The following is a 25,543-nucleotide window of genomic DNA, read 5'->3' as shown; positions in this document are numbered from 1 at the left end:
TTTCTTTATTTATTTATTTTTATTTATTTACTTTTTTTAACGTTTATTTATTTTTGAGACAGAGAGAGATAGAGCATGAACGGGGTGGGTCAGAGAGAGACGGAGACACAGAATGCCAAACAGGCTCCAGGCTCTGAGCTGTCAGCACAGAGCCCGGCGCGGGGCTGGAACTCACTGGCCGGGAGATCGTGACCTGAGCTGAAGTCGGACACTTAGCCAACTGAGCCACCCAGGAGCCCCTACATTTATTTTTGAGAGACAGGGTGAGACAGAGTGTGAGTGGGGGAGGGGCAGAGAGAGAGGGAGACTCAGAATCCCAAGCAGGCTCCAGGCTCTGAGCTGTCAGCACAGAGCCCGATGCAGGGCTTGAACCCACAGACCGTGAGATCACGACCTGAGCTGAAGTGGGACGCTCAACCGACTGAGCCACCCAGGCGCCCCAAAATGCGTGTATTAGAGGTACAGCTCATCTCAGTTTGGAGTGACCACATTTCAAGTGCGGCCTTAGTTCCGAGTTGCCACGGTAACACATTATCACAATCTCAGTGGCTCAAAACAGCATAAATGTATCATCTTAGGATTCTGGATGCCGCAAGTCTTGAAATGAGTCTTATGGGGGCTTTTAAAATCAAGGTGTTGGGGCGCCTGGGTGGCTCAGTCGGTTAAGCGTCCGACTTCGGCTCAGGTCATGATCTCACAGTTCGTGGGTTCAAGCCCTGCGTCGGGCTCTGTGCTGACAGCTCAGAGCCTGGAGCCTGTTTCATATTCTGTGTCTCCCTCTTTCTCTGACCCTCCCCTGTTCATGCTCTCTCTCTGTCTCAAAAATAAATAAATGTTAAAAAAAAAAATAAAAAAAAATAAAATCAAGGTGTTGGCAGAGCTGGGTTCTCGCCGGAGACTCCGGGGGAGAATTCCTTCCTTATCTTTTCCAGCTTCTGGGGGCCACCTGCATGCCGTCCACGTGTCCCTTCCTCCGCCTCCAAAGGGCATCATCACAACCCTTGCTTCCATGGGCACATCTTCTCCCCCCTGCTTTGGTTGTCTGTCGCTTTGCCTTCCCTGACTCTGATCCCCTGGACTCCCACCTATGAGGATTCTTGTGATCATATTGGGTCCACCCAGATAATCCATAACCTCCCTGTCCCGAGATCCTTAATCACATCTGCAAAGTCCCTTTGCCATGGAAGGCAGCGTAGGCACCCTTTCGGGGGTTAGGATGTGGAGGTCAGCCTGCCACACGTATCGGTGACTACCAGGCTGGATGGCACAGCTCTAGGGAATCGAGGTGGAAAGTCTGGTCAGATCTCCTAGCTTCACAGTGCAGCCCAACCACTAACAGGCTGTGGGGTCTTGGGCGAGTCACTTCATGTCCCTGATTGACTCTGCTTGCCTCGTGCATAAGATGGGGCTGATGATGCCCACGCCTGAGAAAATGCAACAAGCTACCGGGCATATAAGTGCTTGTTCAACTGCAAGAGGGGTGGCAATACACCGGCAGGCTGGAGCCCGGGGCTGCCCCGTGCCGGGACACCTGACTGCTTGGAGGGTCCTCAGAGGCCATCGGTACAGCGGCCTCGTTTTACACGTGGGAAAACTGAGGCCCAGAGCCGGAAGAGGCTTGCAAAAGGTTCCTAGTGATTTGGCAGCTGAGCCAAGGAGGGGACCCAGTGGGAACCCTTCCCATCCATGTCACATTGCCCAACCGCTATGAGTCTCAGTTTCCTCACCTGTAAAAGGCAACTCGTAACAGGCTCTGGTGAAGGTCAAAGGATGTCCAGGTTTGTCCAGGGTGTCCAGGTTTGAACATGCTCTGGGGACAGAGGGTTGTGTGAAGGAAGGTCTCGATGACACCTGGGCACAGTGTTGAGTATCTCTCCAGGGCAAAGGTGGCTGTGCCCTCTGCCTCCCTGGCTTCAGGCCTCTGGATACTTCGGAGGACCTCAAGGGACCTGTTGAGCACCCTCATAAGCTCTTCCTGTCTTTCTGTCTATTCTCCTCTCCGCCTTCTAGAACCAAGTCTGGGGAGCAGCAGGAAGCTGGCTTTCTCCTTGTTGCCAAGGGGCCTGGAGCTCTTTCCTGGCAGGTGACCTCCCCAAGGCTCGGCTCTCACCTAGCTCTGCTCCTGTGCGGGCTGTGGATTGGTTGGGAGCAGGGGACCAGCTAAGTGCTCTTTGAGGCCTGGGGCTCTTGTTCTAGCTCTCCCGCTGGCTCGCCCTGCTGGCCTGGGCACCTGCCCTGGCCTCTCCGTGCCCAGCTGAACAGTGGGAGGCTGGGGTTTAGACCAGAGGTGCTTGCATTCTGGGGCACCCTCCACTGTCTTTCTGGGGGCCAACAGATAGCCTATTCCGGAGCCAAACTTTCCCCTGCACCAGTGGGCGGGGCCGGCCAGCTGGCAGGAGCCAGGGAGAAAGGCAGGAACCAGTGGAAACCACAGGAAAGCCAGTGGAGCAGGAACCCCAAGGTGGCTGTGGTCTGTGTCAGGTTCCCCCTCCGGACCAGTGTTCCATCTCCATCTTGAACCTTGCACGGGGCGGGGCTGTCCTTCGAGCTGCAGGGAGACCCCTGGGCCAGAAGGAGGTGTGGGCATGGGTGGTAAGGCTCTGAAAACAGCCGGCGGCAGTTCAGAAAGGAATGCTCCAGATATTAACAACCTAATCCGCTCTTTAGCCAGGTTCCATGCCTGTGGGTGAAAGAGGTGCGTGTTCTTCCTCGGGATCCTGGCGATGTAAGAGTTGGCAGAACCAGCACGGTGCTGAGCATGCTGTGTGGTCCCCCGAGTGCCAGACCCTGTGCTGCGTCCTGTGGCCCCCCTCCGCCCCCCGGGGAGACCCCTGGAGAGAGACGGTGGTCCTGCCCTCCTCAGGTTCAAGGGCCATTTTGTAGGCAGGGTCACCGAGGCCCACAGAGGGGAAGGGGCTGGTCTAAAGTCATTCACTGATCTGGAGGCAGAGGCAGGAAGAGGGAAGAGGGTGTTATGGCTTTGACTGATGGATCCTCGGGGGGCTGGAGGCCGAGGCTTAAGACTATGATGAGGATTGTAGTAGTAATATGAGGTGCAGGCCATGTGCTCACCACGTCCTTGCCATACGTTGGCCTGCTTCACCCCACAACGCCCCTATGAGGTAGAAGTTTAATATCACCATTTCACACATGGGGAAACTGAGGCACGGGGAGGTTCAATAACATGCCCAAGGACACGCGGCTACTAAATGACAGAGGCGTGGCTTGAACTGGACTGTTGGACTCCAACACATGCATCCCAGACCAAATGCAAGTGTAAGGCTTGGGGAGACAGTCTTCAGTGACCTGCACCCCTTGACCCATCTCAGAGGGAATCCAGCTCGTGTACTGTGGGGAGGCCGTGACTGGCGGCCCTGTGAGGGCAGACAGGGCCAGAGCCTCAGGTCCTCCTCAAGGAGCAGGGGCCAGGACTGAGAAAAGATATCACCGGAGATTCCCATGGGAAGAGGGCCTCTCTCCGTCAGACTCTTTGCGCTCAGAATCCAACATGGTCAGTGCTAGAGGCCTGTAACTCTCGCCAACCACCTGTCCACTGTGCAGAGAGGGAAAATGAGCTCAGAGATGGCAGGTGACTGGCCCAAGATCCCACAGCAAGAGTACAGAGTCCTGAGTAGGCTGTACACGGGACGTTGTGACGGTCTTGGGGGTTCAGAGTGTCCTCATTACCCTGCCCACCTGGCCCCCTATAGCCATACGTGGGAGGACAGCAGCAGCCGGGGGGGGGGCTTTCTCACCCACTGTCCCAAATGCTCCCATTCCACTGCTGGCCCTGGGATTTCCCGACAGGTGGGGCTGTGCTGGGGGGTAGAAATCCGTTGTTTCCAGAAAGAGAATCTTTAGTATCCATACCAACAAGCTACTGGGTGCAGGGAGAAGGGCCGGGGGTTGTGGCAAAAGACCCCGGTCCCAGGCAGGCTCTGCCCCTTGGCAGCTGGGTGCTCCCGGGTGAGTCACTTTTCTCCTCTGAGCTCCTTGTTTTCATCGGTACGCAGAGAACAGAGGCTGCACTCTCCCAGAGTGGAGCCTACCGCCCCAGAGGGAGGGGAGAGGGTCGGGATGGCGGGCGGCGAGGGACGATGGCTCAGCTGACCTCCAGGAGAGAAATCTCAGGCCACCACCGGAGCCCCCAACCCGCTGAGTGCTCTGGGTCTCCCTGCCTGGACGGTGGTCATGTAACAGCTATGACAACACCAGCACCGTGCTCCCCAGCTTTTCTGAGGAGGAAAACGCTGTGAGATGGGCGGGGATTGAGGAAAGGACCCGAAAAGGAAGAGTGGGCCTCCTTCCCCTCGGCCCAGCTGAGTGTGACACCCCCCTCCGGAATGGTCCCCCAAAGTCTGGGCCACTTGAATGTGCTTTGCTTAAACAGACACACACGTCCCAGATGCTGAGGTGGCACATGAGATCCAGCTCCTGGCAAAGGGTCACTGGCACGCCAGTGCTCCCCTGACTTCATCCTTCTTCCTCATGGCCTGCATCATTCCATCCTTGTGGTGCTCCGGGCGTGGGCATCTCCCCTGGAGAAGAAGGGATGGCAGCCGGCCCAGAAGACTGCTGGACACACTTCTCATTTGTTTGACCAACCCCCAAAGCACTGGAGAGGATGCCACAGTGGGTAAAACCTCTGGTTGTGGGGGCAGAAACCTGCCTATCAGCTGTGTGTCCTTGGGGAACTTGCCTGGCCTCTTTGAACTCGTACCTTCATCTATAGAGTGAAGGAAATGATAACCTTCCTCCCAAGCCAGTTATCAATATTAAGTGTGGTCCTTGCAAGTAAAGCCAAGTAAAGTAGGTGCTCAATAAATAAGCTATCATCATTTTGTTACGGCTGTTTAAAAAATCAACTTGTGGTCTGCCCAGAACGAAAACCGGATCTCGCCCTTCTGTGTCATTTCCGCGACATTATGTGGATCAAGTCACTGGACTGTAGGGTTTGGACCTGGCATAGACTGATCTGGATCCAAGTTCTGGCTCCTGGCCCTTGTGTAACCTTGAGTGAATGATTTTTACTCCTCAGAGCTTGCGTTTCCTCTTCCATGAAATGGGAGAAAATCACCACACTTCCTCGTGGGGTTTTACGCAAGGTTCCTGAAGGGACGCACGCAAGCCCTCGGCACTGAGTCTGCTGTTCGGCGAGGCACCCGCGGCTGTTTGGGATCCTTGTTTGGGATCCTTCTGTTTGCATCAGACTGGGACTCCACCGTGTACAAAGCTAGTGGTTTCTGTGACCCTGGCACCCTGGCCACAACACTGGGACATTAGAATTTTCAGCCACGTGGCACAAGTGAAAACTGAGGCTTCGTCAGTGTCTGATCTTGAGCTCAGCAGGGAAGCAGGGTCACTAGGGGAGAGCACGTCCTGTTTGCTGTGCTGGGGTTCAGAGGACAGATCCCAGAAGGCAGAGGACAGATCCCTGTCCCCTGGCCCAGGCTGTGGGTGTGGTGTCCCGCCCACCAGCTTCTGGACGTGTTGTCTCTTCCAGACCCACAAAGCCAATCCTGTCCTGGGACTTCCCCCCGGAGCCCCGCTGGCACGCCATGCAGGAGAGAGAAGAGTCCAGACCTTCAGTTGGGGGCTCACCCCTCAGAAGTGCAACCTCATGTGGGTCACTGTGCTTCTCTGTGCCTCCGTTTCTCCATCGGAGTGGGATTCCCATCAAAAGGGTGCATCCCTATTCCACCACTTACCTGGAGTGGCCTTGAGAAAGTTACTTCCCTTTTCTTAATCTCTGTGCCTTTGCCTATAAAAAGAGGCTAATGGTGAAATGTTACAGTGGGATGTCAATGAAAACAGGAGGGCATAAAGCTGTCATTGCTATGACTTTTGCTGCATAATTAAAAGTCTATGTGTGTCTGCATCCACTGTTTCAAAAAAGACAAAGAAAATGTACTAAAACGTCCCTAGTCCCTCTGGACGCTGGGCTCATGGGTGACTTTTACTTTCTACTATATATTACTTTTGTAGTTGTTTTTTTTCTAGTTTTTCTACAATGAGTGTGTGTCTCTTCCAGTAAGAAATGAGCAATTAAAGGCCTAAAAAATAGCTGTCCCTACTATTCAGGGTTGTTAGCGGACCACAGTGAGGAGACGGCTGGTGAGCCCCCGGCTGTGGGCAAATGCTCTCGGTGCTGACCGTGCTCACCCTCTCCTCCTAGGGGCGGTCGGGGTTGGCATCAGGGTCGGGGTGTGCCCACAGGGCTGGCCCCTGTGGCTGGCAGCGGAGGGACCCATTGCCTCTTGAGGCCTCCCATAAGGATGTGACCTCATCGCGGCAGAAGACACAGACTTCAGCCAAAGGGAAGCTTGAAGAGGAAGGAAAATAACATGAAACCAAAGACCCGACTCCTAATTCCAGCTGCCTCCTCCACTCCCCCGTTCCCACTTGACCTTGCACAAGGCACCTGGCTTCTTTGGCCTCGGCTTCCCAATCTTTAAGACGGGGTGACATGGTGCCCGCCTCACGGGGGAGCTGTGGGGACCCAAGGAACAGTGGCTTTGCCTCCACCTTGCCTTCCCTCCCCTGGAATCACCTGAGAGAGGAGAGGTGAGGTGACAAGTGAGGCGACAGGGCACTAATCTCAGGGCTTTGCTGGAAAACACATGGGTGAATGTTTTATCTTAATTTTTTAATTTTTTTTTTTTTTTTGAAAGAGAGAGAGAGAGAGAGACAGAATCTGAAGCAGGCTCCAGGCTCTGAGCTGTCAGCACAGAGCCCGACGCGGGGCTCCAACCCATGAACTGTGAGATCATGACCTGAGCTGAAGTCGGACGCTTAACTGACTGAGCCACCCAGGTGCCCCTCTTGCCTCTTTCTAATGTGGGAAATTCTCCTTCTTTTTTTAATTATCTGAAACATTTTGTATCTGAAACATTTTATATTCTTCAACAGAGATGAAGGGGATTCGTCTCTGATGAATAATTTAGTATGCATGGTAAGCCTACTCTGGTTATTTTCAACAACTGTCTGTTTGGACTTATTAGTTGTCCTTTGGTTTTACCACTGCTTGCCCTGCATCAGTTGTCAAATATTTCAATTTTTTAAAATATTTATTTATTTTCGAGAGAGAGAGGGGGAGCATAAGTAGGGCAGGGGCAGAGAGAGAGGAAGGCAAGAATCTGAAGCAGGCTCCAGGCTCTGAGCTGTCAGCACAGAGCCCGACGCGGGGCTCGAACCCACGAACCATGAGATCATGACCTAAGCTGAAGTCCAACGCTTAACTGACTGAGCCACCCAGGCGCCCTGTTGAATGTTTTAAATCATCGTCTCGTCCTGCTGTTAACAGCCCAAAGGATCACCTGTGGGCGATCTGAGAACCTCCTCCCCCCCCCCCCCCCCCCCACTTCCTGGTGCTGCTTTCAGACAGCTGGGACTGCCTTGCTGCCTTGGGTGCAGCCTTCCCCTCCCTTCCCCTCCATGCTTCTGCCTCGCACACCCTCCCTCCCTGCAGCCAAAACTGCCTCCCACCTTGGTGTCTTCCCCCTCCCCCACACGCCTATCCTCTGCATCTCAAAATACTTTAAGGCTGAGTTTCAATGTCACTTCTTCCATGAAGCCCTCCCTTCCTGCTTCACCCAATGGACCTGGGATCCTGTGCCTTCTCTGAGCTACTCTTCCACATCAGTTTCAAAGATCTACTTATGTACCTGCTCCCCCCACTGAACTCAAGAGTTTCTCGAGGGTAGGGCGCACATCTTAACCCCTCCTCCCTAGTGTCTGGCGAGGGGAGGACAGGCGGGGCTCAGTGAGGCTTTGCTGAAACAGTGGCTGCCACTCACGCTGTAAGAAGTGAGGATGTGTCTCTTCCCATCAGAAACGTGTGAGCAAAGGCAAGAACAGTAGTTGTCTTTAGAAGCAGCTTGTCCTCAATCCCGTCAGCTCAGCACCCAGGGGGGAGGGACGAAGATGTCATTCGCCAGGACACAGGTGCTGAGGCAGGAGTCCCCAGAACTTGCTGGGCCAGACCTCTACTTGTTGCTTCCACTTGTCCAGGGGAAGCAGGGAAGTCTCCACTACTGACCAGCTGTCCACCGCGGGGGCAAGAGAAGGAAGCCTGGCATGTTCACGCACAGCAAGGTGCTGTCGAACATACAAAGCACTCGTTCTTCCTTGGCTGTATTTGGGCCTCGTGAAACCCCGTGCGCGGGGCAGGGCCAGTGAGGGCGCTGCCCCCCATTTTCAAATAAAGAGGCTCAGGAGCTGTGGGGTACCTGGTTTGGGCCCAGGTTGGATATGCACTTCATGGAAACCTCAACAGAAATGTACAAAAATTTCTTTTTTTGGTTTTATACATATTGAAAAGGACAGCCTCTGCTCAGTGGCTCAGAGGCCCTGATCAGCCAACTGAGAGAAGTGAATACCTTGCTTAATTAGGTGACACGAGATGCAGGAAAGTGCAAAGGTGGTGGGGCCTCCAAGGGAAGGAGAGCAGAGAGTCTGTGCCCCCCTCCTTCTCCACATTTCTTCCGGCTGATCCTGGGAGCTTTCACCTGGAGGAGGTGCAGGGGAGTCCTGCTGGCGGGCACGGGGCTCAGGACCTACGCGGGCCCCCGTGCAGTGGGGAACGGAGATGCCAGACCCGACATGGCAGGTGCTGTGCGGGCCAGCCCGGCCCACCTGGTGGTACTGAAGGAGAGTCAGAAGCCTGGTGGGCATGAGGTTCCTGAACGTTTCCAGAACCCCTTCAAGTCCTAGGTCTCTTCTGGGCCAGAGGCCCAAAACTGAAGACTTTCTGGGTTGGAAGGAACTTGAAGGTCTTTAAATCCAAGCCCCAACTTGATACCTTCCCGCCCTGGGCACAGATCTTCCTATCTGAGAATTTCTTTGCTCAGGCGTTCCTCCCTACGCTCACCATCCATGCCCCAGGCCTGGTCCATAGTCCCTCCCTCCCTTGGTCAGAGTCCGCCTCAACCTTCAGGGCTGGAGTTGCTCCCAGGCCTGCAGGGTTGTGTGCTCGGTGCAGAGGGCAATGAACGACCCGGCTGCCATCTCCTGGACCCTTTGCCCCTGTGGTCCCAGCCCAAGGCCCCGCCACCTAAGCTGATGGCCAGCCATGGTCAGTCTGGCAGGCCCGCTGAGATCCTGCCAGCCCGGCCCAACATCGTGCCCTGGGACCTTGGGCGCCAAGGGCAGGACCTCAGTCATCTTACTAAACCCCCAGTGGTGCTCGCTCGGGAGTCAGGTGTGGTTGGCACAGTCCCTACCCGCCCTAAGCGCTTGTCTCCACGATGCACTTGAGGAACATGGTGTCATCCTTCACGTAGGCATGCCTGGGTGACTGCAGCCTGCTGAGGGGGAAGAAGAGTGGGCAGCCACTGGCTACGTTGGTCTCACTCTGCGGCCGCTGGAAAGATGCCGAGCTCAGGTCGGGCCGGAAGGCGTCGATGGCGTGCTCGCGGTTGTTCTGGTCGAGAAGCATGAAGGTGACCTGTGCGGCAGGGGGCAGGTGGGAGGTCAGGCCCTGGGCGGCAGCACCGAGGGACACCCGTACAGCCCCTCTGCCCCTGAGCTCAGGCAGACTGGCAGCCAAAGAAGCAATGTGGGGACCGCACCTGGCATGCGGCAAGACCCGGTTAATGGAAGCATCTGGTTTCTGGGCAGTCTTCAAAGGTTGCCCCATGAGTAGGGATCAGAAGGGAGGGAATTCAGAGCTGTGGTCAACTTTGGTCGGGTGCTAAAGGCGGGACCAAGCACCGACGAGGAGGCCAGACTCCATGGCCTCCAGCGCCCCTTCCTGCTGGGAACTGTTTGATCCATCAACTACGCCTGGAATCTTCTGGGGCAAGGCTGGGGGCAAGAACACACAGGCCTTCCGCAGAGGGGCTGTTAGTCAATGCCCTGAAATGTGAATGGAGTTTCTGGGATGCACAGATACGCGGCCCCTCAGAAGCCAATGATCTATGTGTGACACACACCCCTTTCTCCGGCACATGTCACTGAAATACCCGATGCCTACCATAGTGGTTCTCGAATTGGGCAGCACTGTATTTTAAAACGTGGATTTATTTATTTGGCGGCGGGGTGGGGGGGGGAGGGGCGCGGGGGAGGGGTGCAGAGAGAATCCCAAGCAGCCTCTTTGATGTTAGTGTGGAGCCCGATGCGGGGCTGGAACTCACCAACTGGGAGATCATGACCTGACCCAACACCAAGAGTCAGACGCTTAACCGACCGAGCCACCCAGGTGCCGCTGGCTGCACTTTAGAGAGCCCTGGGAAAGCTTTAAAAACCCTGATGCTCAGGCCTCACCATTTACAGTAGTGAGACTAGCCGTTGGTATTTTAAAACTCTGCCTGACAGGCATGGGAACCACGACCTGCTGACTGACTCATACCCAGACCACTGTGGCGTCCCCACCCCTGCCCCACCTGTCTTCCGTCCGTCTCCCTCCACCCTCGCTGAGGTCTGTATGCTCGACCCCACCCCTTCCTTACCCTGCCCCCTTGCCACTGCTGTTTGCCTGCAGGGAGTGCCCAGCCTTCCCCCACCTCCCTGCTCCCATCCTCCTTCTAAATACTTTTAATCGGCTTTATTTTTTAGAGCAGTTTGTGGTGCAGCGCCAAAGCGAATGGAAAATGTAGAGATCTCTCCATACCCTCTGCTCCTACCCAGCCTCCCCTCCCTCCCCAACACCCACCCCAGGGTGGTCCATTTGCTGATGCACCTAAACTGACACATCATAATCACCCAAAGTTCCCAGCTGACCTCCGGGTTCACCCCTGGTGCTGTGCGTTCATCCTCTGGGTTTGGACAGATGTACAATGACATGTATCCGGAAATATAGTACACAGAATAGTTTCACTGCCCTAAAAATATCTGTGTTCTGCCTCTTCGTCGCCCCCTCCCCCCGCCCCCAACCCCTGGCAACTACTGATATTTTCACTGTCTCCATAGTTTTGCCTTCTCCAGAATGTGATATGGCTGGAACCAGTCTGTAGAGACCCTTTCAGACTGGTTTCTTTCACTCAGTGATTTGCATTTAAGGGCCCTCTCTGTCTTTCGATGGCCTGGTGGCTCATGTCTTTTTAGCACGGATAATATTATCCACTCACCTACGGAAGGACATCTTGGCTACTCCCAAGTTTTGGCAATTATGAACGAAGCTGCTAGGGCCATCTGTGTGCAGGCTTTTGAAAACAAAAGCTTTCAACTCGTTTGGGCAAATACCAAGGAGCGTGGTTTCTGGATCATATGGTAAGAGTATGTTTAATTTTGTAACAAACTGCCAAACTACCTTCCAAAGTGGCTGTGCCCCATTTTGCAATCCTGCCAGCAACGAATGAGGGTTCTGGCTGTTCCAAGTCCTTGCCAGCATTTGGTGTTGTCAGTGTTTTGGATTGCGGCCATTCTAAGAGGTGTGCAGCGGTTAACTGCCTCCTTCCCTTTTCTCTGAAAATGCTGCCAGTTCAGGCTAGCCCCCCAGCACCTCCACCAGGAAGTTCTCCTTAGTCACCCCAGCATGTGAATTTCATTTCTGCGTGCCATCCTGGGGAGCTGGTCCAGGCATTTTAGTCCCTCATGATAGCCATGGATACCAGACGTGAAGTCCGGCTCTTCTCTTATAAAAGGTGAAGTTGAAATGCAGAGAGGACCAGGGCACAGGCTTCCCCACCCCGCCCGGTCACCCCCACCCACCCCCAGCCCGTACCTTGTTCCGAAAAGGCCAGGGCAACAGAGCATCATACTCCCCTCTCATGACCACAATGAAGAGAGACAGGTGGGTCCTCTTCCCCGTCCCGTCCCCGTTCAGGTAGAGCCGCAGACACAGCTTGTAGCCGTACTTGGCAGTGTAGAAAGCTGAAATGTGGAAGCCAGAGTCAGCACAGGGGTAGCTGGAGGGCATTGCACCTGCAGACGAGGAATCTGGGACCTGTGCTAGGCGTGCCCAAGGTCAGCGGCTTACGACTAAGCCGTCTGGGGCTGGAACCCAGTGCTCTTCTCCATTCCAGGGCATCAAGGAGAACCAGGCTCTTGGAGATCATCTAGCTCAGTGGCTGTTAACCCGCCGTCAGACCACAGATTGCCGGGCCTGGACTTTGATGCACTCGTGCCGGGCGAGGACTGAGAATGTGCATCTCTGACGGGGGGTGGTGATGCTGTTGGCCCCCGGACCACACTTTTGATTTAACTAACCTGCATTTTGCAATGGGGAAACCAAGCCCAGCAAGGGGAAGTGGGCTGGCCCTGGTCTCACAGTGTGCCCGGGGCAGAGCCAGGCCTAGGGGCCAGGGCTCCTACCCCACAACACTGACCTCTTTCTGCTGCCCTAGGCCAAGTGGTGGGGGTCCCCTGGAAGCTGGGGGAGACTGGGGCAGCTCACAGTTCTGCCCGCCACCTTGGCAAAGGCCCCTGAGGGATGAATCATCATCCCCTGGTGATTACGCAGAGGGGCCCGTGGGCTCTCTCCATGGGTGGCCGAAGGGGCCTTCCAAGCGTGGGTGCCAGTGGCTGTCACCACGAGGGCCCCTCTGGGAGGGGCTGATGGAAGATGGTGGGTGGGGGCAGGCAGAAAGAGGTGGAGGAGGGACAGACTGACAGGCTGACTCATCTGTCCCCTTACATTTTGGTAAAACAGGAAGCCAGAGACACTGCTTGCTTTTTCCCCCTCTTTGGAAAGAAGTGAGGAAAAAAGGCCTACGTGGAGGAGGTGAGGCCACCCCATGAAGCGGGCTGCCCCTGAGGAAAGGGGCCCGGCTTTGGGAGCCAGCCCTGCTCTGTGCTGTGGGGCAAAGGCCAATGCCTCTCTTCCTCCCAGCCCTGTTGGTCGCGGGTGCAGAGGAGCTGAGGAACAGGGAAGGTATGAAGCTGGGGCAAACGTGAGAGGCTGTTAAGATTGTAATTTGCAGAGGGGCACCGTGGTGGCTTGGTCCGTTAAGTGTCTGACTTCGGCTCAGGTCATGGTCTGGCGGTTCCTGAGTTCCACCCCCGCCTCAGGCTCTATGCTGACAGCTCAGAGCCTGGAGCCTGCTTTGGGTTCTGCGTCTCTCTCTCTATCCGCCCCTCCCCTGCTGGCGCTCTGTCTCTGTCACTGTCTCTCTCACAAATAAACATTAAAAAGTTAAAAAAAACAACAACCCATAATAAGATAGTAACTTGCAGAAATCCTCCTAACCATCCACCCCCTTACTTAGACGCATGTGTGTTAGGAGTCGGAAAAGCACATAGGTCCGAGAACTTTGTGCACAAATATACACATTGTTACAGAAAGGGACACTGGTTAATTCAGAGAAAAGTCTACTGAGTAACCAGCCAGGCCCAGGGGCCCCAGAAATGAATGCGAAATGGCCGGGTTTACAAAGCACTCACTCACCCGCTACCCACAACCTACGAAGGCACGTTTTACTGAACTCTCCACTGGCCTGACTTCAGGCCACTGGCTCTCTGACGGCAGGGGCCTGCCAGATGCCCCTGTGGAAAGCATCCTCTGCACCCCTCTCATTTCCTGGAGCTCTGGCTCCAGCACTCTCTCGTAGCCCATAGCCACATAAGTAGACAACAATCTTACTCCTATTTGCAGAATGTGACTGATCTCAGGGAGGCAGAAGGCGTGCCCGGTTCAAACAGCCCGAGCTCCATGTGGCTGGGTGGGGAGCCTGCCTCCTCCACGGTCCCAGTGTGGCCTCAGCGGTCACAGCATGGCAGTCACAGAGTTGGGCTGCTGTCCCTGCTTGTTTCCTGGGTCCAGGAGAGCCTGCCTCCCCCTGCTGGTCTGTGCCCCGGCGGGGGGGGGGAGCCAGTACCTGGAGAGAAGAGGCTGACGGTCCGGCCACAGGCCGACTCGTGGCAGCGCCTGGTGACATTGGTGATCTTCCATAGGAAGGTGCCGTCGAAGGAGGCCTCCTCCATGAGGCGGAGGCTCTGCTCCAGCTTGCCCAGGGCCTGGTCTTTCTGGGCCAGGGTCTGCTGCAACTCCACCACCTGTGGGGAAGCCCATTCAGCCAGGGACACCAGAATGCAGCTTAGGGATGGGGAGGGGATGATAGGATAGAGAGACAGATCTGTTGAAAGTATGCCTTCCTGACCATGCCTCCCTCAAGTATCTGTTTCTGTTCATGCTGTCCCTCCCGGCTGGAATCCCCCTGCCTTTCTTCTCCACCGGCCACCTCTGTTTATCCATCAGGAATCTGGCATACACAGCCCTTCTTCTGGGAAGCCTGCAACCACTGCCCTCGCTCAGCTGGTCTCTCTCTCTCGTCTGTGTTCTACAGAGCCCTTACAGCAGGTTTTATAAGATGCATCTTTCTGCCCTTCCTACCAGATAGATGATTTCTCCTAATGAAGGCTGGGCCCATGCTCATTTTTCTCTCTGTGTCCAGGCCTTGCAAAGTTCCTGGCATGTAAGAGTAGAGCCAGGAAGGCTGTTGATGAACTGAAGCCATGGTTGCTGCCCTCGGAGAGCCCTCCTTCTAACTGGGGCAAGAGTTACATGAAGAGAGGTTTTACTCGGTCACTTGAACCCAGTGCCTTGCTTTTCTGGTGGGTTCGCCCGTTGACATTTGAAAAAAATACAGATTTATTCTTGGGTATGTTCGGGTAGGGAAGGTAGGAATGGAAGTGAGTATCCTTTAAGGAAATTGAATCCCTGATTTTACTGATGGGAAAGCTAAAATCTTGAGAGGGGAAACGACTTACTCAGACCTACCCAGCAAGTTAATGGTGGAGCTGAAACTAAAATCCAGGCCTAACTCAACTTGAGACAATGATATAGTATTGCTGGACCATCACCCCCCCACCCCCCCCAAAAAACCCCAAAAACCAAAACCCAACAACAAAAAACAACATTAGAATGGTGACTGGTTCTATCAAGAAAAGTATAAGCTCTGGAACAAAGGAGGGCATAGTCCTGCTCAACCAAGAACTATCAGATAGGTGAATCAACTGGAGTTGGTCTGGGACCACCCCCCAAGTGTGGGGAATTCTCTAGAGACTGAGACAGAGCATATGAGGACAGCATGAAGCAATGTGCTTTGATGAAGGTGTGAACACACCAGGAATGTTTAGCTTCAAGAAGGAAACACTATATCTGAAGGGCTTCTATGGGGACTAGAAGGCAGATTTGTTTTGTGGGCCCTGAACAATGCAGGGGAGACACAGAGAGGCTGATTTTAGTTTAGCATAAGGAAGAACTTTCTCATAGTGAACAATGTCTACCAGTGGAATGAGATGCTTGGGAAGGGACTATCCTATCACGGAAGAAGTTCAGGCAAAGGAAATGAAGCATACTGGATGGAGGAGTTTGCCCTGGACTACAACTTGAGACTCGGTGCTCTTCCTGAGCACGGGAGAGATATTTCTGATGGGCAGGGGTGACTGCTCTGCGTGCGGAGAATGCTTAGAAGGAAGGCGGCTGGTCCGCTGCTCTGGAGACAAGATGGGGCAAAGGGGACCCCCGAGCCAGCCTTGAAGGTAAGCTTGCCTCCCATGCTCACCCTTTGCTCCAAGCTCAGGATGTGCTCACGGTCGAGCTGGCTCTGGTGGATGGAGGCTGCTAAAGCCAGGTGGGAAGCCTCCACCTCCTTGTTGAGGACAGCGACGATGTTCTCAAACACACGCAACTTCTCCTCTAGCTCAGCCAGGAGCTTCTCTTTCATTAAGTGCTGCAGGGCCAGCTCATCCTGGCTCTCAGAGCAGGGTGCCCGGTAGCAGTCAACTTCCAGGTCCCCAGCCACCTCCACGGCCGCCTGTAGCTGCAGGTCTGACAGATTCTGCTCCAGGGCCAGGGGCCCAGAGCCCAGGCCAGAGCCCAGCTGGGCCTTCCACTGTTTCACGAACGCCAACAGCAGGTTTAGGTGGGTGGTCTGGGAGGTGACCTCATGCTCCTGCATGAGCTTTGGGCTCCCCTGTCGAGAGAGTGGGGCTGGTCAGTGAAAACAGAGAAGGCTGAGAAGAACCAGGGACCAGGGGAGACACCTGCCACCCAACGGCTGCCAAGGAAAGTCAGATCCATTCACCCAGCACAAGGGTGTGTGTAGCAAGAGGGATTTGGATGAGGATCCTGGCATCAGACACGCCCAGGATGAGCCATGTGCACCCCAGCCTCTAGAGCAACAATTCTGCCCTGCCCTTGAGTGCAGTGATAATTCAGGACCACGGAGAGAGGCCCGGGGGTGGGGGGTGGGGGAGGGGGTGTATTTTAGTGATGCTACAGGGCCCAGGTGAGACATTAAGAAGAACTTTCCTGAGTATGGGGATGATTCACTAGTGGGATTTGTTGCTCGGGGAAGTCATCTGGATGTAAGGGGCATCCAGAGGAGTAGCTTGATGTGGGAAAATCTGGGAGGGGCTGAAGTGGGCAGGTCTCCTTTCTCACACCCAGATGCTTACCTTGTAGGAGCAGCCAACACCAGCAAAGGGGCACCCAACTTCAGCCTCAGCCACCTCGGGGCGATCCTGGAAACAATAACCAGGTCATTAGGTGTCACGTGTGTCCCAGTGGCCACCACTGCGGCTCCCTGCAAAGCACTGGGATCTGCCAGGGCATGAGCTGGGCTGGCTCACATGACTTTGCACAGGCTGTTCCTTCTGCCTGGATGACTCTTTGCCCTCCTTCGAGCATCAGCCCTTGCAGGACTGTCCTTCACAACAGGGTCAAGGCCTCTGTCATGATCCTGGGCAGTGCTGCTACCTCTTGCACTGGGGCGTGTTCCCCCCAGCCCTACAGTCGTCATTCGCTCTTTGGTCGGCCCCACGGGTCTGAGGGTCTGTCACAGCTGTGCTCCCAGCGTTGTCCCAGGGGAGACACTGGGAGCATGCTGGGCTGCATGACTGAGCACCTCCCTCCTCCTGAAGCCCAGGAGGCCTCTGCTCCCAAATGCACCCCTCCTTGGCAATCCATCCTTGACTGACTGAGGCATGTCTGCTCTGCACTGCTGTCCGTTACAGATAATGTGTGCCCTGAGGGGAGGGACGCAGACAGGATGCGACAGCAACTTGACAACACTGTTAACCAACTTATGCACCTGAGGAGTTTACAAAATGCTTTCATGATCATGATTCTGATCAGGGCCCCTAACAACACTGTGAGGAAGGCAGAATAGTTTTTTTTGGTTCCCGTTTTACTGATGAAGAAACTGAGGCTCGTAGAGGGGAGTCTGCCCAGGAAGGAACAGCTATGGAGCAGCAGAGCCACAGAGCTCTTTCCACACAATATCACCATCTCTTATCAAGAATAAACCCATGGGAGGGGGTGCCTGGGTGGCTCAGTCAGTTAAACATCTGACTTCAGCTCAGGTCAGGATCTCACGGTTTGTGAGTTTGAGCCCCGCATCGGGCTTCGTGCTGACAGCTCAGAGCCTGGAGCCTGCTTGGGATTCTGGGTCTCCCTCTCGCTCTGCCTTTCCCCTGCTTGTGCTCTCTCTCTCTCTCTCTCTCTCAATAATAAATAAACATTAAAAAAAATAACAAACTCACGCGAGATTGGCAGAAAAAATTTTCCAAAACATATTATCTATAAAGGGCTTGTATCCCGAATATATAAAGAGCTCTCACAATTCAATAAACAAGACAAGCAACCTAACAAAATGGGCAAAATAATGAATAGATACATTGGAAAAGGAACTAACTAACCTATGGAAATATGCTCAACATCACTCATCATCCCAGAAATGCAAATTATAATGAAATACTACAGTGAACTACCATGATCTACTCACTAGATGGCCAACATTAAAAAAGAACGACAATATCAGTTTTTGGTGAGGATGTGGAGGAACTTGGGAGTGAAAAATGGTACACCCAACTTTGGAAAAATTGATGCAAGTATATCATACAGTCAAATGATACTTAAAAAGCAACTTTCTTATAAAAGCACGCTTATAAAGTTATTGCACAACCCACACATTGCATTCCTAGGAATTTACCCAAGAGAACCTGAAACACACATCCCTGTGTGTGTGAATGTTCAGAGTAGCTTTCTCCATTATGGCCCCAAACTGGAAGCAATCCAAACATCCATCAAGGGGTGAATGGATATACAAAGTGTGCTGTGCCCACACACTGGAACATTCCCTAGCCATCAGATGAACTGAACTGCCGATACGTGCAATGACACCGAAGAACCCCCAGAGCATTACGGTAAGTGAAAGAAGTCAAACACTACAAGAAAAGACTATATACTATGATTCCATTCTTAGGAGATTCTAGAGAAAAATAAACGCTAGTGACAGAAAGTGGATTCAGTGGCTGCCTGGGGACGCAACTGGGGAGACTGACTAGCCGGGGGGCACGAGGAAGCTTTTTCAGGCGTGGAAACATTCGCCACCTTTGCTGTAATGGTCACACGATGTATACATTGCTTGGCATTCGTCAAACTCGAGAGAAATCCACTTGAGTGAGTTTTATTGCGTATAAGTAATACCTTGATTTTTCCAAGAGCTTTGTTTGTTTTTAAAAAAGAATAATGTTATGCGGCAAAATGAAGGGAGATACAGAGAAAAGCGGGGGGAAAGGAGAGGTCTTTTAGGCTAAGCAAATACAAGGCCACACTAGTTATTATTCTTTAAAAGTAAAATAAACAAGAGCTGTGGGTTTACTGAGTATACTTGGTGTGGGGCACAGAACACAGCTCAGCAAAGGGCCGCCCTCCCCTTCACCGCCTGCCCCGGGGCTTCAAGCACAACTTGTTCCCGGCAAGGAATGGAACACAGATGTTTCACCGGGGCGGGGGCAGAGGGCAGCTTTGGCAGAGACCCAGCCTGTGGCGACAGGGCCTCTCCCAGCAGGTAGCTTTCAACACTTGGCCACAATGGAGTGCCTGAGGCTAGAAGTGGACCTGGTTCCTGAGTGAAGGGACGGACCAGGGGTAAGCTCTCGCCCCCTAAGTCTGAAGTGAGTCACAGAAGGGATAACGAAGCAAAAGTGACAAAACTAAGGGTGGAATTTCAGACATCACCCGCAGGTGGAGGAGCACGTGTTCTTTTGGCCGCTGCACGTTGCTGGTGTGGTCTGTGCAGGCAAAGCGCGCTGCGGCACGGAAAGCACCTTCTGGATGTATCAGGATGCGCGGATGGGCGTGGCCTGTGATCGGCCTCCCGTGGCTACAGGGGACGGGCAGGTGGACCGGGAGGCCTTCGGAGGCCTAGGTGGCCAGCCAGGCTGCCCACAGGCCCGCCACAGTCTGCCTCTCGCTCCTTGGACTGCCACACGGGTTAGCGGGCCCTGGGGTCAGCCCGAAGGGGTGCAAAGCCCATTTCAGTCACCTCACACACTGGCTGCTCAGCCCTGGGAGAGTCATTAACCGCTCCCTGCCCCAGTTTCCTCATCCGCAAAACGGGGATAATCATAGTACGCTTCCCAACCGCCTCATGGAGTTGTGAGGATTACACGAGCTGATGCTTACAAGCGGTGGTATGAGTTACTTGTTGCTGCTGTGACAAAATACCACACGCGCAACGGCTTAAAACAACACAAATTTATTCTCTTGACAGTTCTGGAGATCAGAAGCCTTAACCTCAAGGTATTGGCAGGACTGAGTTCCTTCCGGAAGCTCTAGGAGGAGAATCCGTTCCCTTGCTTCTTCCAGCCACAGCCTGCATCCCTCAGCTCACGGTCTCTTCCTCCACCTTCAAAGTCCGCAGCACAACAGCTACCAAACTCTCTAACTCTGACTCTTCTGCCCTCCTCTTATGAGGACTGTTGTGATGACCCTGGAGCCACCTACACAATCCAGGGTAGTCTCTCCATTTCAATTCAATCCTTAATCTAATCACATCTGCAAAGTCCCTTTTGCCACTGTTATGGGCGGACTTGTGTTCCCCCCACTCCCCACCCCACCGCCCTCCCCTGACCCCGCCAATTCATCTGTTGAAGTCCTAACCTCCAGAACATGACTGTTTGGAGACAGGGTCTCTACAGAGATCAACATGAGGGCATTAGGATGGCCCCCAATCCAATAGGACTGCCGTCCTCGTAACAAGAGAAAGTTTGGGCACCAAGGGCGGGCAATTTGAAGACGCTGGAAGAAAACAACATCGACAAAGCCAGGGAGAGAGGCCGCACGTGAAACCCACCCCGTTTTCAGCTTCTTGCCTCCAGAACCATGAGAAAATAAATTTCTATTGTTTCTGCCAACGTGGTCTGTGGTGTTTCGTCACGGCAGGCTGAGCAGACCAACCCAGCCATGTAAGATGACACAGTCCCAGGTTCCGGGAGTTAGGATGTCGACATCTGTGGATACCATTCTGCCCATCAGAGTGTTCGAAAAATGTTAGCCTCCATTAGTAGCAGTGGTATTATATTATTTGTATTTTTATTCCTAGGGATTAAGCCTTGCCCTTGGGACGTTTTTTTCCTTTCTCCCGTTGCTGTCACATACGTGCTTCTCACTTACTTATCACCTCTCGAACTCTTAATAACTAATCCTGTAAAGCCCTATTTTGCCGTGCGATTTCCTCGGGGAGGCGAGGAACATCCTCGGCGTATTCGTCTTGAAACTGCGTCAAAGCACTCTTGCGTGTTATCTCGTGGGATCCCTGCAGCGATCTCTGGAGGCAGGCAGGGTGCCAGCAGCTTTGGGGAAACTGAGTCATGGCGCGTCTGAGGTCACACCAGGCTGGGTCTGGGTCTCCTGTCCCATAGTTCCAGGACCTTGCAAGGGTTTGCTGCCTTCCGGGCACCTGTGTGAGCGCCCGCCCCATCGGATCTCACGGCACCATGAGGAGGAGGTTGGGGCTTTGAGGTTCTGCTTGTCGTCCAAGCGGGGAATCTGAAGCTCAGGGACGACCAGTGATTTGAAGGGGGTGATGCAAGTCCAGGGCAAAGACGAGGTATAAGCCAGGGGCCTGGAGTCCATGACCAGGGTCCCTCCTCTCACCAAAGGGTGGCCTCACCTGAAGGCTGGGGACGGAGGGGCAGGAGAGGGAATCAGGCTGGGGTTGCAGAGGAAGAACGGGGCATCCGTCCCGGGCCAAGCCTGGTATATGTCTGGTGCCATGAGCGGCCCCTGTGTGAGTGGCCTCACCGCCTGCAAACTGCTAAAAATAAAATTCGCAGTGGAATTTTCTCTGAAGAGGAAACAGAAACAGAAAACAAAACCCCAGCCCTGAGGGAACACTTGTCCTTCTGTCTGTATCCGAGAAGTCTGGGGGCGTGTGGTGTTCCCAGCCACCCTGCTTACCCAGGCCCTTTGTGATGGGGTCATCCAGAGGCCCCCCCACTTGGGGGCCTGTGGGCTCCCGAGAATGTGAGAGCATTAAGAGAGTGCCAGAGCAGAAGAAGGGCCTCTGTGAAGCCACTGCACAGAACACAGGGCCTGCGGCGGGCCAGGCACTGACCACACTGTTGCATCAGACCCAGAGGCTGGCTCAGGTCTTGCTCTGGCGTCAGCTGAGAGATAGGCACTTTATGGCGACAGGGCGGGCCGGGTCAGTGTTTGTCTACCTGCCAGTTCCTGCCCTCCTCTGTACCCGAGCCAGTTTCCTCTTTGGGACCTTCTGCTCAGCTCACCACTTCCTCCAGGAAGCCCTCCCTGAGTCTCCTAGTAGAAAGCAGCCTTGCCTATTCCTGTTTTTCCACAGCACTTGGTGGATTCCAGTACTTCGGGCTGACTGTGTTATTTAAACCTGCATAAAACACTTGGGGTGATCCCCCAAGAGAAGCCGCCATTGGCCTAGGTTTGCCTTCCCCCCCCTTGTCGTATGACTTTGGCTCAGGCACACCTTCTCACTGAGCCTCAATATATTACCTAATATCTAGGTAAAATAGGAATATTACCATCACCCATGACACAGGATGTCATGGGGTCGACAAGGTTACAGATGTAACTATCAAGTTCAGAAGTGTAAGGGTGTGGGGGTTCATTTCCAGGCATCACACATCAAGGGACACCGAGAAATGGGAGAAAGAGTTCCCTCAAACGCATAGAGACTGGGGACAGACTCCAGAGGGACACGGTCAGTGTCTTCTCACAGATGCAGGCCTGCTTTGGGGGACAGAAGCCTATGACTGACTTGCCTCTCATGGCCGTAAGAGAAACAGACTTCAGCTCAGTCCAAAGAGGAACCATGAGGTAGAAGTGATTGTTTCAGGAGGTAACGAGCCCGTGGCTTACTGTTAGCCACCAGCATCAGATGCCAGCTTGCTTTTGGCCTTCCTGAGCCGACTCCAAGGGAAGAGAGTGAGAGACGCCATCGTATTCACAGTGTCGCAGGCAGGCAGAATTGAACGTGATTTTGCAGCCACTGCGTTGCCCCCTATTTCACGGTCACTTCTATAGGAATGTCATTCCAGGCAAGAATGCAGCCTCTAACTAGGCCAACGGTGATCCTTTAATATCTGCGTCTTACGTTAGCTGATCAACCCGTGGCCGTGAGCATTTCTGGGACAGATGTTACTCTAATGAAGTCAGAAGACAAGGACACGCCGATAAGCAGATGGCATGGAAAGTGTTCACAAGGCCGGGCACCTCTGGGCTGGACTCGGCTGGGCTCCGGCCACCCTGCACCCCATCTCCCAGGTTTCCCCAGATGCACAAACTTCAGGATGACCACATATGCAAAGTGTTGACTCCTAATCAGCTGCTTTGGTCAAAAGTCCCCCAAAGTTCCCATCAGGGGCAGGAGGGGTCAGAGGAACCTCTGGTCTTTCCAGTCGTGGCTTTGTGCAGGTGTGAGACTTCTGGCTCATGTTGGCCCCCAGCTTTCCACTGGGGGTGCAGTGCCGACCTCCTCAGACGGGGAAGCAGGGGTAGGGATGGGGTCTGCCTTTGCCTGCGCCCAAGAGGCAAAGGCCTCCCACGCAGGCAGCACCCGCTCCCACCTGGAAGCCTGTCATGGTTCCTATCATTCCACCATTAGAGTCATTTCACTGGATTTAAGGCGGCAAGCTTCAAACTGTGCCCTGCAGGACACCAGGAGTCCCTAAAGTTCCTCGGGAGCTGGGACAGAAGGAAAGGGCACAACTAAAGGTTATGGGGTGTCAGGCTCCCCCTCAGTCCGATTCACAAAGATGAGAAATTAAAGCCCCTGGAGAGATCTAAACTCTCTCTTACTTACATTATCCGAGATTTTACAAGGCGTGTGTATTAATTTTGTTAAGAGGCAAACATAAACCAAATTGGAAACGATCTTCCTGGAGCACTCAAGCAGGCAGGGGCCTCAGAAGGCATGTGGCATATGGCCTCCTCTTTGCGGGTGGAGTGGGGGGTCCCCCGCAGAGCCAGGGGTCTGCTGGGGTCTCAGGGTTAGCTCACTAACACGTCCCAACGGGGAGGCCTGCCTCAGTGTATCCAATTAGTTCTTATACCGTGTTGCAAGCTGCACAGTTCTAGAAAAATGCATCGGGTCCTCACTCTTATTTCCTTGAGGGCCTGCAGGGGAGGGGCTGCTGAGGAAAGGATAAGGGGGGGGCCCTCAAAACCAGCTCTGGTCGGGGGCAGGAAATTCCTCTAACTCTCTGCAGGAAGGGGGCCAGGATGGAGAAGGGAGAGGAAGGTGTGGAGACTTGTCGGCCTCTGGCTTCCACAGGAGGGAAGGAGAGACGCCCACACAAGTACTCTGGACATCACAGGTCCTGGAAAGGCGTGGCAGAAGCCAAATTCGCTTCTTCGTTTTACAGATGGAGAAGCAGGCACGGGCATTATCTTGGCCGCGCACTGAGTCTACAACATCTCTGGACACCAGGCTCCTGACCGCTGGGCTGTGGTTTCAGGACAAGGAGGGAACTTGGGCTGAAAGAAGCCAGGTATCTTGCAGACAGAGAGGGTGGCCGAACGGTGAGACCCTGGTCACTAGGGCGTTTCACGCCGAGACTCCCCAGTGGGTGTTGGGGCCCTACGTGTAAGACCAGGGGTGTGGATTTAGAGCTATGGTTCTTACAGCTTGGGACCAATACAAGTTTTGTTTTGTTTTTTTAAGCCAGAAGATTAACATAAACACTGCCACTTTTTTTTTTTAATTTTACCAAGTAAACACTTTATCAAAAATCCCGCCATCTATTATCACTCTCATTTCATTTGTACAAAGACACGTACAGGGAGGGCATAATCCCAGGGTAAAGGTTGATTCTATAAGTGGAAAAGATTCTAGTTTTATATAAAAAAAAAAAACAAAAAAAAAAAACAGGGCGCCTGGGTGGCGCAGTCGGTTAAGCGTCCGACTTCAGCCAGGTCACGATCTCACGGTCCGTGAGTTCGAGCCCCGCGTCAGGCTCTGGGCTGATGGCTCAGAGCCTGGAGCCTGTTTCCGTATCTGTGTCTCCCTCTCTCTCTGCCCCTCCCCCGTTCATGCTGTGTCTCTCTCTGTCCCAAAAATAAATAAACGTTGAAAAAAAAAATTAAAACAAACAAACAAACAAACAAAAAAACACAACCCCACAAACTCACTATGATTTCCTTATTCTTATCACTTTGTCATATACCGGGGGGGACTGGACCAGATCCGGCCGGCATGTGGGAATCTGCCCTGGAGACATGCCGGGTGAGGGTTCTTCCAGCTTGGTAGGGACAGAGTTCTAAACTGCGGTGCCTGAGAATGTGTCTTTGGCCCCTCACACGTCCAATGCTATTTCTTGTTCCTAGAAGCACAGCGGAACTTGAGACAGAAGCTGAGAATGCCTCTCCCTGTCCCTGGATACAGGGGCAGAAAGAAGTGTCTCGATCAAGAGGTGATGCACCTGTCCATAAAGGGCCAGATGGCAAATATTTAGCGCTTTGAAGCCTCCGTGGCAACTACTCACCTCTACTGTTGTAGGGCAAAAGCAGCCACGCACAATACATAAATAAATGAACAGGTAGTGGCTGCAAACCAATAAAACTTTATTTATGGACACAGAAATTTGAATTTCATAAAATTTTCACGTGTCCCAAGATGCCATTCCTTTGGCTTCTGAAAACCATTTGAAATATAAAAGCCATTCTTAGCTTGTGGGACACACAAAAAACAAACAAAGAAACAAAAACAGGTGGCAAGCTAGATGTGGCCCATGGGCCGTAGCTTGCAGACCTCTGGTCTAGACTGGTGTCCTCGCCCTGAATCTGTCACAGATCGGCGAGGTATCTTTGGGTAAGTCCCTTTGCCACTGTGAATGTCAGTCCGCCCACTGCTTACAAACTGATGCAGTCCAGACTCCAGACAAGGGGGCAGGTATCTTCCAGAGACTTTGTGGGCCGCTGCCCAATGGCTTCAACCTCGACAAAAGGGAAAAAAAAGGACAAACACTCTTTCCAGGCCGTGCCACGTACCTTCTCCTGAGACAGAAGGCTTCCTGGGCTTACAGACTGGGGGTCGTCCCCTCTGCATTTTGGACACATCCGGTCCTCGCCATTCCTGGGGACACATGAACAAAGCCTGCTGAGTGAAGTATTCGTGGCTTCCCGGCACCAACCTCCATCCTTGCCGCTACAAATGCCCAGGCCGTGCCCGGTTCCGCAGCTGATTTCAGTAAGCGTGCAAGCAGGTCCACAGCCCCAGACCCACCATTCCCAAACTTCAAAAGTACTGGGCACCCGGTACCTTCCCATAGTTCGCAGTGAGCTCAGTTAGCTGCTGCGCCTGCCCTGGGGCGACTGGAGGCTATCATCACCCTTACCTACCCC

General features: G+C 53.6%; 1 protein-coding gene across 6 annotated transcripts in view; it reads right to left on the bottom strand.

The window, feature by feature from the left end:
* Window positions 1-8,136: 8,136 nt before the first annotated feature.
* Window positions 8,137-25,543, bottom strand: part of TRAF1 (TNF receptor associated factor 1) — a 23,344-nt gene continuing 5,937 nt past the window's right edge. For all 6 annotated transcript variants that reach the window (XM_027034979.2, XM_053204704.1, XM_053204703.1 and 3 more), the window contains 6 exons: window positions 25,190-25,274; window positions 16,339-16,404; window positions 15,444-15,854; window positions 13,755-13,932; window positions 11,663-11,811; window positions 8,137-9,445 (listed from right to left, as the gene is read on the bottom strand). In XM_027034979.2, coding sequence (XP_026890780.1) covers window positions 9,227-9,445; window positions 11,663-11,811; window positions 13,755-13,932; window positions 15,444-15,854; window positions 16,339-16,404; window positions 25,190-25,274 — 1,108 coding nt within the window. In that variant the 3' untranslated portion in view covers window positions 8,137-9,226. The remainder of the gene's footprint in view (window positions 9,446-11,662; window positions 11,812-13,754; window positions 13,933-15,443; window positions 15,855-16,338; window positions 16,405-25,189; window positions 25,275-25,543) is intronic.

Source organism: Acinonyx jubatus, chromosome D4, assembly GCF_027475565.1.
Source record: "Acinonyx jubatus isolate Ajub_Pintada_27869175 chromosome D4, VMU_Ajub_asm_v1.0, whole genome shotgun sequence".
NCBI lineage: Eukaryota > Metazoa > Chordata > Mammalia > Carnivora > Felidae > Acinonyx > Acinonyx jubatus.
The sequence above is the reverse complement of the archived record's forward strand: the minus strand, read 5'-3'. Positions and strand labels throughout refer to the sequence as shown.